The sequence below is a fragment of the Apteryx rowi genome, unplaced genomic scaffold (assembly GCF_003343035.1).
Source record: "Apteryx rowi isolate R43461 unplaced genomic scaffold, aptRow1 scaffold_33, whole genome shotgun sequence".
Taxonomy (NCBI): domain Eukaryota; kingdom Metazoa; phylum Chordata; class Aves; order Apterygiformes; family Apterygidae; genus Apteryx; species Apteryx rowi.
The window spans coordinates 2,930,060-2,943,769 of record NW_020449752.1 but is presented as its reverse complement, the minus strand read 5'-3'; the positions used below and the strand labels follow the sequence as shown (position 1 = coordinate 2,943,769).

Genomic DNA, 13,710 nt, shown 5'->3' with positions numbered 1-13,710 from the left:
TATTGTAACAGCTGTAGAAGAAAATCAATTGGATAATTCAAGAAAGAGCCAAATGTGAACTGTGAGTAGACAGTACATCTATACATTTCTCTTAACTAAGGAAACATGGTTTTATGGGGTTACAGAAAAGAACGAAGTAAAAAAGGCTTTCTTATATGCATCAGATCTCTTTAGCATTTTGCTTTATTACAGCATTGATGTAAAAATGATCCAAATATTTCCGGAAAAGTTCTCCAACCGTGCTGAAGGAAAGTGGTTTTTAACTTTGTTGTTTAGAGACATTAGCAAGTTGGTTCTCAACTAAAAGGCAATTCCTCTAGCACAGGCTTATTGAGACAGGATTTTGCTCCCTGGAAATTCAAGAAAYAGGAAGTTCTAAGTGGCGCTTCCTTAATCTCATCGTTCCTAACACTGTCAGTGAAATTTAAACATTATATTGCTGTTTCTACAGAAAAGAAAACATGTACATTTAGTCTGTATTACCCCTAGCTGAAATGAGTGTGCAGGGAATTTGTAACACTTTTGCCAGCCAGATTAAAAAAAAAAAAAAAAAAAAAAAGGGCTAGATTTATTCTGAGAAAATAATCTGCCTCTTATGTAAAACCTCCACTGAACAGTCACAATATAGCTCGCATTACCCCCAAGCAAGCACTCAAAACCAAATCCCCAGCAGCAGCTACATTACTGCAAAATGTGCAAGACAAATACGAACCATCCTATGACCACTCTGGTCCACTGCCCTGGGAAGGATGGTCATTGGTTAGAGTAGCATCCCAGAGACCTGATTTCACTTCCTAGCTCCAGCCTAGAGTATGATCTTGGGCAAGTTACTTTAGGACAGCTCTTCAGGAGTGAAGAATAACTCAGCTACACGGGATTTTTAAGTCACTTGAGTACTTTCGAAAAATTTTATGCTGCTTTCGGCCATGGTTCATAGACTACAACAGGGGGATAACAGACTCCACAGATAAACACTGGGATGCTCCAATACTGTAATAACTGAGACTATATGCAGGCATCCAAGCAGACAGGTCCAGAATAAACTTTCTTGTCACAACAGCTCAGTTACCTCTTTTGCTACAGTGTGCCAGTGCTGATGACTTTCACACACATCCATCCGTTCCTTGTGGAAGAATCGGCACTTTTCTGGAACCAGCAGGACATCACTTACAAACTCACCCACTGGAAAACAAGAAATGTCCAGAGTTTACTTCTCCCGTCACACATGTACAACCTCAAACAGGAGATAAAGCCGGTATCAGAACTCCCCAAAGTACGCTCTAGTTTGTAAGTGCCTTTAAGGTTTGCTTAAGGCATATTATTCTTAATGCACACAGCTCAGATCAGCAACTATCTATGCAAATTTACTGAAAAATAGAGCCTCAGTTTCCCAGATGAAAACTGGAATAGGGGCTGACCACTGAAACTTTATACAAATCCTAAGGCTGAACTGAAGGCAAAGTTCATAATGCAAGTCAATAAATAGTTGTTCCTGAAAGAGTCAGGACTGACCAAACAGAGTTCATGCAAATCTTTGAAAAGAGCACATCCGTGTACAGCAATTTCCAAACCACTTAACCAYCAATTTCTAAATGAGCTGTACCACACAAAAGCGAGTTCATGCTGCCTGTTGCCGTAATGGTCTGGAAATTTTTATGTACCACAAATGTTATCTATGTTTTCAGTATCTGGATATCTGAGTAAGTCTTGTTTGCTTTTTTTAACAGTATCCAGATGGCTTGATTCAGGATCAACTGCAGCACATTCCCCAGCTCGGACAGGCCTAACCAAAACACAGAGAGTTGGAAAATAAAAGCTACATAGCCCAAAAAACAGAGTAAACCCAGAGTCAGCAAATACACCGTGTTCCAACATCTAGATAACCACAAGCTGACCAGCATGATTTAGTTCTGGAAAAACGTTAAGGCCAGACTTCTGCTTTTGAGGAAGGAGGAAGAGAGAATCAGCCTGCTCTACAGGCTCTGAATTAGTAGGACTTAACAGCTATTTAGCCTAAATAGCCACCACAACTCCGTTCAGTGCTGACACACGTCAAATCAATATCAGAACCATATTCAGTATGAGCATTACTTTCTTTTCTTAGCCCAGAAGTCCTAACAGGCATCGCRACCAGGATCCAAAATGTGAATATTCTCAGTGTTGAGATTTTTCTTTCTGTCTTGTAGATTTAAATGCCACTTCAAGTTCTTTTAAAACAAAAAGTTGTATCTAGATACTCTAAAAAGATTTTAATATTTGGAGTGCCCAGATTTTTTGCAGTCCCTTAATGGGGCCCCAAAGGCCCATGAACACTTCTCCTGCGCACTGTACACAAGCCAAAACAGAGTTTAGGGACAGCTTATCTGAGGACAGTTACAAGATGATGAGATCAACAGGCATTCATCAGCATCTCTAACAACTAATGAATAACATTATTCATTTTTATTTCCTGACATGCCTTTGAAATTAGTTAAATTTTAAACCAACAGACATAATAGACAAATGGTATTTTTCCCCATTTTCTTCTCTCAAGATATGCCAGTTACAATTTTGGGTTAACATCCTTTCCTCCTTCCCTCTCACAAGCAGTTAATTACAAACTTCTGGTAAGAAAGGTAAAACTGACCAAACTGTAAAATCAAGAGGCTGCGGTTCTGGGGTCCAAAGGCAGAAGACTCAAACTGATCAGAAGCAATAATTAATAACAAACAGCAGTGATAAAAGCAACTATTTTCAAAAACACTGATTCCTAGTAACCGTCACATAAGGGACATGGAAGGTTCTCGCAGTTCAGTTGGGGAATGAAAATCCATTATACACTGTGCATTATTGGGAAACCTTCCTCACCCATGACCGGTGCCAGCACAAAAAAAAAAGATCCGCTCCCTTTTCAGAGTCAGCCAGATGAGGTGTTTCCATGCCATCTAACAGCTTAGCCCGGACTGTCAGCAGTTTGTCTTTTCACACCTCAGCAAGCTCAGCCCTGCTCCCATCATCCTATTGTTACCTTTATTTTACAGTTCAGTGAGAGCGCTGATGGCTTCTCCTCTCCCGCCCTCCGCCGCCTTTCAAATACAAAAGAGCTTTCATGCTGCGGGGGAGCGAAGGTTGAACACGGTCTGATAGCAAAATCCTACCTCAAGATAGACCGTGCATTACTGCAGCAGGCAAGACACAAGCAGCAACAGAATAAAAAAGTACTCTGACTATAATAAAAAGTCACACTTTCCTCCAGAGACATGCATCATCCATTTACAACAAGCAATTCAGGGACTCAAAAAGAGACTGAGGAGGTATTTTATGCACATGTGGACTGACTTGCAACTCAGATCTGAAAACCAAAGTTGCCTTACAAGCTGGCCTTACAAGGTAAAAACGTTTGTGAGAGAAGACACCAATTAAGGCTTTTAAAGAGATAGTTTAACGCTTATCAAGTTTTGGTGCAGTGTCACTAAAATCAGTTTAATTTTCAGCTGAAGAATATGCTTGAGGAGGGATTATTTTCAAAAGAGATTACACATTTTAAGTCCAGAGATGGTACTTTTAGCTTTATTTCCATTAGAAGCACTCAGTATAATCAGCTGGGCTTGCTTGCTCCTCAAATCTGAATTTCCACATCTATAAAGTGAGAGCAGCATCTCCTTCCCAGGATGTATCCATGCTAAATTTAGTGCTTATGAAGTGCTTCATGATCTTCTAGCGGAAGGTATTACGTACAAGGGAATAGTACCTCTACAATTCTGTGGATTTGCTTGTGTTATCTTATGTCAAACAACATGCTCTCCTTAGATACATCTAAGAATTATGAAAACTGTTTTTCACTGAATGCTGCCAGCAATCACAAATTGACTCTTCAAGATAGCGCAAGACTTCTTGCAAACAGTTAAAAGATGTATCCAGCGGATAACTGGAAAAGGGATCCAGCCAGCTGAGACTAAGCTTACTACTAAGAACACACAGAGTGCAGTGCAGCGTTAGTCACAGCCTACAGGACAAAAGCCGCAAGGTAAACAATCTAAGCATGTTGCCGGATTCAAGTGGGTGGAGAGAGACCCAAAAGTACAATGAAATCTATCACAGTTTATCTAATATTCTTTCACAGTTCAAAGTGGGGACATGGGATACAGCTGCAAGAAGCAGGGCCTCTTTGAAATAACTAAGTTTAAATACAGTCAGTTGAAACAGAATAGGAATCTCTTGCCAAGACCAAAGCAGGAAGCCTGAAAACACTGAGCATTTAAGTCTCCAAGGCAACAAAATATTAAAGCTCCACAAAAATAGGATCAGAGTATTAAATCCCAATGTCTTTGTGATACTCAAATACAATAGCCTTCAAGCTTTGAAGACAGTTGCAGAGAGAATGGGGATTTCTTTTTCACGCCAGGCACCATTATTCCAACACAGCTGTTATCAAGCTGTCGATCTGCTGGAAAGAAGGCAGAGTTCCATCTTGTGGAAATAAAAACGTTTTAGTGGAAGTTGGACATGGAAATGGCAACCTGATATGAGAGAAGCCTTATAAACTGAGTTGTTCTCTCTCAAAGAAGCCAGGAGGCAATTCTTTGCTCCCCTGCCCCAGAATGCACAAACACATCTCTCCCCGGCAGTCTCTGCATCACACCATGCACTCACCTAGGCACTTGTAGGGCACAACGATGTGAGTGTGGTCCTTGCACTGCTTCTTCCCTCTCTTACACCAGCTGTCGATGCTGACAGGTTGGTTGGCTTCCACGACGTTCGTGATCTGAAGGTCTGGATACATCTGTTTTAAAAGACCCACAGATATATTTCTATCCAGAAGAGGCAAAGAAAGTGCAAAGGGGCTCCTGACAAGAGTAGAGAGGCCGATCCTTCTAAACAAAAATAAGCTTCAAATTTGCACGTGGACACACATTCTCTTCTGGACCAAGCTTACAAGAGCTGAAGACACGAAAGCCTCCAGCTCTTTGTCACACCAGACTCAGAAAATGGAATGTGTCATCACTTCTTCATATGCGGCAGTAGAAAGCCAGGTTAGGGCCAAGAGCCTTCATCAGCACTTTAAGCTGAGGTGTTTGGCTTTGCATGGTGGCAGACAAGGAGCATTTACCAGCCCCATTCTGGCAGGTGCAATGACAGCGCAATACCCTCCAGAAGAGGGCAACCACCAACAGATAGAGTTTAATAATGTCCTCTGACTCCCTCAACATCTGTCAAGCAAACATGCACCTAACTCCTCAGGTTTCCTTACGTCTCCTTTTATAGAGTATTAATATGACCCCTATGTCCCACTCAAGTCAAGTTCTCAAGTCGAGATGTTGACTTATATTTAGGCTTCCGTTACATGAACTAAATGTAGTCCCAGTTACATCAGCCTTATAAAACAGTTCTAAAAGTTTTCCAGTACAAACATGGTCTGCTCTATCACTTTCCTGCTAAAAAAAAMCATTCCTTGTGGTATTTTACAGGCTTTGTAATTACTCAAAGGAGTAATTAAACACACTTTTCAAGGCCAATATGCTACAGTATCTGGAGCACAATGAAAGGAGATTAAGGGTTTACAGTAAGGCATGAAGAGCCTAAAAATACTGCCAACATTTAGATGAGAATATTTTTCTGACATTCTGGCTGATCTGAACATGTCCCCAGTAACAACCCAACCACATTCCAATTAGAACACATGCGAGATGCTGTCAGGTTCCATTCTGCACAACGCAGCGCAGAGGCCGGTCTAACAAGCCCAAAGGCAGAACACTCGAAGGAACCACGTGGATGCAGGCACACACGCTTCTCTGACTTGCAAGGACCTTGTGCAGTAGCCTAAGCTGATCTCAGGTGAGAGGTACCTCCTAAGCCCCACTGCAGCGCTCCCCCTGCTCCTCTCGGGCGATAATACAGCAAGACAGTTCAGGGAAGTGAGCTAGTCAAGAACCAGTTACTCTCCTGGAGGGTTAGTTTTCTACTGACTGGCTAAATTAGCATCCAACTCCTTAGCAGCAGTGAAGGATTAGGATCACAGRGAGAACAAAGATCCCAGAGGAGTCACCTCACCTCCTGGCAGTACTGCAGAATCTCTTCCTTTCTTCCAAAGCAGCTCTTGGTCCCAGAAGTGTCAGGTTCCCATTTCCCAGTCTGGATATTCACATGCATATTTAGCTTCCCACAGAACATGGCAATCTGAGGCTCTGCCACCGCAAACCCTGTCCCGGCATTGGCTGCAAGCGCCTGTGAAGACAAACAAAGCAAAACATGTTCACTGCTTTATCTCATACAAAGCAGGGCAACTCAAAGAACCAGAAAGGCTCTGACGACTTCATAGAGAGCTCCCAGTTAACCCAGAATATCGATGGAGTCTTGCAAATGTATTTTGTAACTGTATTTAGGGTTATTCCTTAAAGTTGGTGGGCCCACATCAAGTTTTCTCAACCAATGTGTTTGTTTTTCCAAACTCTGTCTATTTTCTTAATACTTTTTGCAACAGCTTACAAAAAACAAAAACATTGAGTAATTCAGATTGACAGGTTGTGCCCACAAAGGCTAGAACAGCTGTCTGAAAAACTCAAAGAGTTCACCTCCATCCCCAGTATTAGAAGATAAAATAACTTGTACTAGCAACTTCTGGCAGAAAACACGGTGGCCTGTGAAACTCCTCTATGAGGTTACACACAACCTGGGGATTGCAACTAATAATAAAATAACTACTTCCCCCTGCATGAGGCCAGCTCAGAGCTTTACGCCATCTGTTTCCCCCAAAGTCTTCAAATATCTGGGATAGAAACACCTAAGTTTCTTGCTCAAACATACAAGTAAAGATGACTTCTGCTGAACCAAAAAAATGTAGCTGCTGAAAACAGCTCCGCAAAGCCTGCTGTTTTCTCTCATTCAGTGCATTCAGATGGATATTTGTACTGTCAGGCTTCAGATGCAAATTCCGTGCGCTTCCCACCCTGCACCAGCAGACTGAGCGCGTATGACAAAACCCCTACAACACAGACTGACACTCCGGTCAAACTCCAGACTGATCAATGAAAACAAGGTCAGGCTCCTTTTCTGAAGCCTTGCTGGCTGACCAAAAGAAGAAAAGGGGATTAAATTAATTGCAGAGTTGGGGTTTTATTGGAAAGATTGAAGGTATACTGGGAGTTGAACATCCTCTCCCTGTTTAACTAGCCTTTGTTTAAAAAAAAAAAAAAAAAAGAGGTATGAGGCAAGAAACAGATGAACTCTAAATCCACTCCCAAATCTAAAGCATTTCAAAAAGTTTAGGGGACTGAAACTCATTTCAATTGCTTCAGATAGGGCAGATCAGAAACAGCAAGAGACAGAGACCTCAGGGCACCACCGCCCCAAAGTCTTTTTTTTTCTAGCAGATAGACCTTAGGCCACCAAACTTGCCTTCATATTTAACCTTTTAAGCACTCAAAAATGCACACACTACTGTGTGTACTGTTCATTCCCTATTGCCTGCGGATCCCCATCAACTTCTATCAACACGTGTATGCTTAAAGCAAATAAAGGAGCGTTTAAGAGAAGAATTCAACTGGACAATCCTGCATGCAGCTCCTAGTTGCTGGATATTAGGAAAAAATTAACTCCATTATAATTGGCCCCTTTCTTTCCCTCCCCTTTTACACACAGAATCACTGCCTGGTGATAAGACATTTCAACACTCAGAATCAGGGATTGTGTAGTGCTGAACACATGGTGAGTGCCTGGGGAGTAAGACCAACTTAAGATATAAAAACATAGATGTCTGTCTTAACTTCAGAAAAATTACCCCTTGAGTTTTAAAAACTACATTATAAATAGCAGATTGCCTTAAAGAGAAATGTTAACTTGCAAGCGGTTTCTATTTACTAACCCCTTCACCCAGCAGAAGTTCATGAGAGCAAATTTTAGCACAGATCATGAAGTAATGAAACATCAAGCTATATATAACAGAAATCAGCATCCATATTTGAGTCACAAAATGCTTCCAAGTTCAAACCATTTCTCACTTTTCTATGCTTTAACAAGAGCTGAACCTAAAAGCCTCCTAACGGGGGTAGCCTTTCATTTACATGTTGGCATTGAAGAAGCATCCGTACTGCCCAGACGATTGGTATCAAGCAACAGTTTTGCCGTAAACAGCAAATTTTATTTGTCATCTCAGAAGCCAAAGGCCTAGGAGTTACAATACACAGAACAAACAACCCAGAATTTGTACTACGCTTTAGTCTCTTCCAGAAGAAAGGACTAATTTACTAGCTCGCTTCTTAAAAGGCTTGGAAAGGGCCAGGCTCCAAGGCTTTCCCAGCACTCCATTACTCTGCCGTCTTGGAGCGAGGACAAGGGGAGGCAGAAGTTAAAGGGCACAACCCTCACTTGCCATTCATGCGTCCTTTGTCCCTCTGGAGGACTCAGGAACCACGACAGCAGCAGCAGACTCTTCCGTTGGGAGAATGACAAGCTGGGAGACACCACGAATATCATACCACTTAGGCAGCAGCATAAGCAGCGTACACTTTCAAGTGTTTATTTAGGTACATTTCTTGTATTTTCTGCCCTAATGGAGAGCAGACAGTCATGCATTTCAAGTGGAGGAGGACTTCATCTGATGAAAGCACTGAAGCTGGATAACAGGGCCCAATAACACTGTTCTGTCAGAAGGCGACCCATTTAATAAACACGCGCTTCAAAGGAGAGCTGACTGATGCACCACTGCAAAATCTAGGCTCTTAGACTGCTTTGCTCACTGCACTATCCTTCCAGAAGGAAAAGGCAAAGGCAGAATGATCCTTCACAACTCTACCAACACACACACACTTTATAAGAGGGCCTTTTTTTCTCTGAAAGCAAATATCACTTTGGTACCAACAGCCACCTTTCACAGAGCACAGGATTTCACATATTGAAGGAAACACTCCAGAGCAAAACTTTGTTTTATGACAACATTACAGCCATGTCCCAGATTCAAGCTGAACTCTGCAGAGCAAGAAGAAAAAGACATGCAAGATAAAGCATATATGCAACATTAACCCTAATAAGAAGCATACAGTGCATCAAAAGAGAATTAAATGTGTGCACTATGAATGGTTTGGACATCATTAGCATGGCCTATACTTGACGTTTGTTTTCTTCAAAGCCAACGTAAGGAGCACGCACCATATTAAGGTAACTGCATAAGTAGGGGAGGTGCAGAGGGTCCATCCCAGGAGGCAGAAACATCCCTAAGTAATCCATTCATAATAGTTCTTGCATGAGCAAAACTCCTGTTCAAACACATACCAACCTGCTGAAATCATGACCACCCGGTATTTACATACTGATGTTAGCCAGTGTTTATTTTTGCTGTCTCTCCCGCTTGACACCTCGGCACTGTGGCAAAGGTATCACTCCTCCTCCATGGATTACTCAAATAGTTTGCATATCAGCAGAGCGCTGTTGCCCTAGCTACCAGAGCATGCAAAACCCCCATTCACAGCTGAACAAACGGGGCTAATTACTTGCTTGATTTCATCACTTGTAATCGCATGGAAGCAATCTTTTCTTGAATTGCACGGCTGAGTAAGTTAATGAACTTTGATATAGAGAAGTCAAACCTTTGACCCCAAGGCCTGCAAGATAAGACTTTTGAGTAATGGGCTTCAATTCTTCACCGCTGACAATCCACCACACACATTAGTTATTTAATTTAGCATTTTTATCTCATTCTAACTGTAATGAGAGAACACAGCACAAAGAAGAACTTGTGAAATAAGAGTGGAGGCCACACCTTTGACACTGCTACTAAAAATTTAAGAAAGTCACCTACAAGGATTTTTTGGGCACAAATATTTTCTATTACCTCCTCAATGGCCTTCAGTGTACCAAAGAATAAGTAGATCACTCCAGCTGGAGGTTAGTTAGTCTACATTCAGGCATGATTTTGCAAAAGGAGGGCTGGGGAACACGCAAACAGAAGGGAAGTTCAGGATAAAACTACATCCTTAGTTAAGCTTTTTAGCATTTCAGAGAACTGAAATTCCTGGGGAATTTCCCAGACATCAATGGAAGCAATTACCTCTGTTAGCGTTAGGGAGCAACAAGCAAATCTCAAAAAAAAGCAGACAGACGACTTGGGAGGGGCATCATACACAGAGTTCCTTTAGCTGTGTACATCTTTGGTGCACACTATTTTAATAACTATTACTCTATTAATATAATCTGTAACACGAGAACAAGACAAATGTTACTTGGGGAAAAAAGTGTTATATAAACCTCTCCCYTCCTCACTGGCACTTGAATTTACAAGACGCTTTATGATAAATTCCACTGTGCCTTCTAGTATAATTCTGTACTCCAGTTTGCTTTCCAAGAGCAAAAAAATATTTAATTCCATAAACACATAAATCTCCGGTCAGTTAACGTCAGTTAAATTCCTCACCCTGTCAGGCAGTAGCCTGATTTACAGTCCTGCAACACTGGAATTCAGACCTCTAAATCTTCCTTGTCTCTGACGGAAGTGTCTCTGCCCGAGCGTCCAGTTTTTGATTTACTACTAACCTCTTCAACGTGTGACAGCAGATTTGATAGGTTAGTTTTACCGACCCAGAGGCCTGCACTGTATATTATAGCAAGGATTACACCTTTTTTTCCCATGAGCATCTACTACTGCATCACCTCAGAGGAGGGATGCAGGGCTCCAATCACAGGCATGGCACTGCACATCAATGTTCTTTAGGGAGGATTTTTTGTTAGTTTTAATTGTTTCTCCTCTCTAGTGTTCCCCTGTTTCGGTGTTGTGAAAGACAGCATGCAAGAATTCCTATAAATGTATATAAAATAATGAATATTTGACATCTACCCCTGAAATGTATGCAATACCTTGCAGTTCTGGTTCAAAAATGAATAAATAACTACGTGGGTATCAGAAGCTCATTTTACATCTAAAACCAATGGAAAATTCAGAACCATGAAATCTAGGTAACTGTCTAGGGCTTTTTTTATAAGCTGTATCAGCTACACTGCAAAGAAACCTGCACTCTACAGAGACGTCTAAAACTGAAATGATGAGAATGACCTAGACTCAAGCAGTTAAGCTCTCCTGAAGATTTTGAGCCAGTGCTGCTGACACAAAAAGCAGGCCTTCTCCCTTCTTCCAGCACAAGGGTTTGTGGGGCAACCTGGTGAACCAGATCAGGAAGCTCAATTTAAAATTAACTCAGGAAAGAAAGGGAACTTTTTAACCCAAATTGGTCTTCCAATCTGGTTCACCATGTGGCTGAACAAACAGCTGGACAGGGACAAAAGAGGGGCCTGGATGGGGTGGGAAAGAAACTATCCTGCTACTTTGTCCAGGGAACTTGCCAGCTTCCTTTCACTGGAGCAAGCTAAAGGCTGAATCCTCCAGTTATCTGGTCAGGCATGTTTGCATTAGTTAAGACTTTTCAGAAGTATTCTGCGCAAAGCAACTACTTTGTGCATCTTTTTGATTTTCTGCTTCAAAACGAGACTTTCAAACCCTTCCCTCTGATCATCCTGTTCTTTTAAGAGAGATTTCTAATTAATCTTCAAATGGTATTATTAATTAAATTAAATTGGAGGCTCACAGCGTGCCTGCAAGACACAGCTGGAGACTAAAAAACTGGTACGGCCCAAAGTCCAGCGTTCTATCCACACGCTCCACATCATGAGGCAGGAGTAACTTTTAGAGATGGAAGCTGTCTTGGTAGTATCACTGTTGCCAGCAAAGCTTTCATAAGTTCCAGGAAGCAATTTCCATCCATGAGGCTAGGAAAGGGTGTGAGAAACAACAGCCTGGGAGAATCAAACACTCATTTTAGCCCACTTTAACCTGCAGAAATGTTTTATGCCTTTCCTTGAGCATCTCAAGACTCTTGTAGCAAATGCAATCCTTTAAGCTCACACTTCCCTGTGAATTCCAGCCCCAGAGAACACAGGGTATGGAAATACCCAGCAACGCCTGCTCCACCCCATTGTGAGACACACTTGTAAAAACACCCTTCTTTCTTGCCTCACGTTTCCAGGATTTGGTGTCTACTAAACCTCATAGCAACACAGCTTATTGAGCAGGCTGCCTTATCTAATGCACTATGGAATGCTATTTGGGAAAGCTTGGGAATGCTGCTGGGGACTCCAGGGTAGAAAGGTGACTGGAGTTTCTCTTTTGTGAAGAAAAAGCTGTTTGTTATATTTTGTAGAAAAAAACAGCATGACATCTTAGCTTCACCTTTCATTTATGCTGAAGAATAGTTCACATAACATACTGCTTCTAAACACAGCCTACGAATACRTATTTTAGAAAAACGTGGGCTCTCGGCTAATTTGTTCAGTTTGAATATGCCAGCTAGCGGCACGTGCACTCCCTACTGCCTGAGCGCGATGAAAGCTGCCGGCACGGGGGTCACAGGGCAGAAGGGCTGCAAGGCTTGAGAAAGATCGATGACAGTCTGCTAGCAAAACTCATGCTGCCCATTCGGGTCAGAGATCTCTGGAGAGGAGAAGGGGGATGGAAAGGGAGCCAGCTGTAGACCAGACCGAGTGGGTCTGGTGGGCCACATCCAACCCATCATCCATAGACTGGACAGCCCTGCCTTTTGCTACTCGGTACCATCCAGCTCTTCTAACCACAAAGTGAATATTCAAACTGTGCAGAAAACTACTCCCTTTATTTGTTTCAAGCTCACTTCACATTAGGCTTCATCTGTAGGAACACATGAGCAGCCCTGCTGGGTAAGATCAGGGAAGATTAAGTTGCTTTAAAACTGAAACTCCAGCCCCTAAAATTTATAAATTGCTGAAGGAAGCTGAAGAATATAAGTTGCATTGACTCGCTGGCCAGAAAACACAGATTAATAGGTGCCTAGGGCAGTTGCCAGCTCAAAAGAAAATGCCCAGCCTTTTGTAGGATAGTCCACAGGTCAGATCAGCTTTCCTTCCCAGAACAGTAATAAGTGTTCCACAGCTATTTGCTGTTAGACTGACAGACGAAAAGCGTTAGTACTTCAAAAGATCACTTGTGTTGTTTGTTTCTACTTAAGGGAGGCTCCTCAAAAGCGATACTGCTTACTAAATCAGAAAGTGCACACCACCATCACAAACTGAACAGCTTTAGAGCATGCTGTTCAGCACAGACCCTATTCAGATAAATTACAATTGCCACCCTCACTAAAAAAGATAATAATAATAAAGCATATTTCCTGTTCTGTCTGGAGTGCAACACAAAGGTGTCACCACCACAGATTGTCCTATGCCAGTGTAACCCCCACATATAAAAGGATATCAGTGGAACTCCTTTAAGTGCCCTAAGGAATTCTGACAGTTCCTTTGACCCAAAAACAACGCTCACTACCTTACCAGCCTTCCTGGGAACACAACTCAAGTCTGCGACTTTTAAATGTGTACATTTTAACTTTCCACCCTTTCCTTGGCTAAAAAAATCAGTACACGCATTTGCACAAGGACTCGTCTGCTTCTCCGCACAGTCGCACATCCTGCCTTTCTGCTGTCGCCAGGGCTACAATACCTCGGGATTTCTCCTCCCATAAGAAGAGATCAGTCCTTGATGAAATTAAAATAAAAACTCAACACGCGCTACAGTCACAAACTCTACCACTGCAGTGTGATCTGAAGACTTAAGCTGAAGCTTCTGGAAGGAGGAGGACACCTGGGTTGAACTTGTAGAGCTGAGCCTCGCAGGGTTTCCACACGCTGCACATTTCAGAACATGTTCACTGCAGTGAATCTCAC

General features: G+C 42.1%; 1 protein-coding gene across 6 annotated transcripts in view; it reads right to left on the bottom strand.

The window, feature by feature from the left end:
- The window catches only part of APLP2 (amyloid beta precursor like protein 2), a 50,611-nt gene that overhangs the window by 18,442 nt on the left and 18,459 nt on the right, over positions 1-13,710 (bottom strand). For all 6 annotated transcript variants that reach the window (XM_026071657.1, XM_026071663.1, XM_026071658.1 and 3 more), the window contains exons 2-4: positions 6,031-6,204; positions 4,633-4,762; positions 1,070-1,182 (exon numbers count right to left, since the gene is read on the bottom strand). In XM_026071657.1, the coding sequence (XP_025927442.1) occupies positions 1,070-1,182; positions 4,633-4,762; positions 6,031-6,204 (417 nt within the window). The remainder of the gene's footprint in view (positions 1-1,069; positions 1,183-4,632; positions 4,763-6,030; positions 6,205-13,710) is intronic.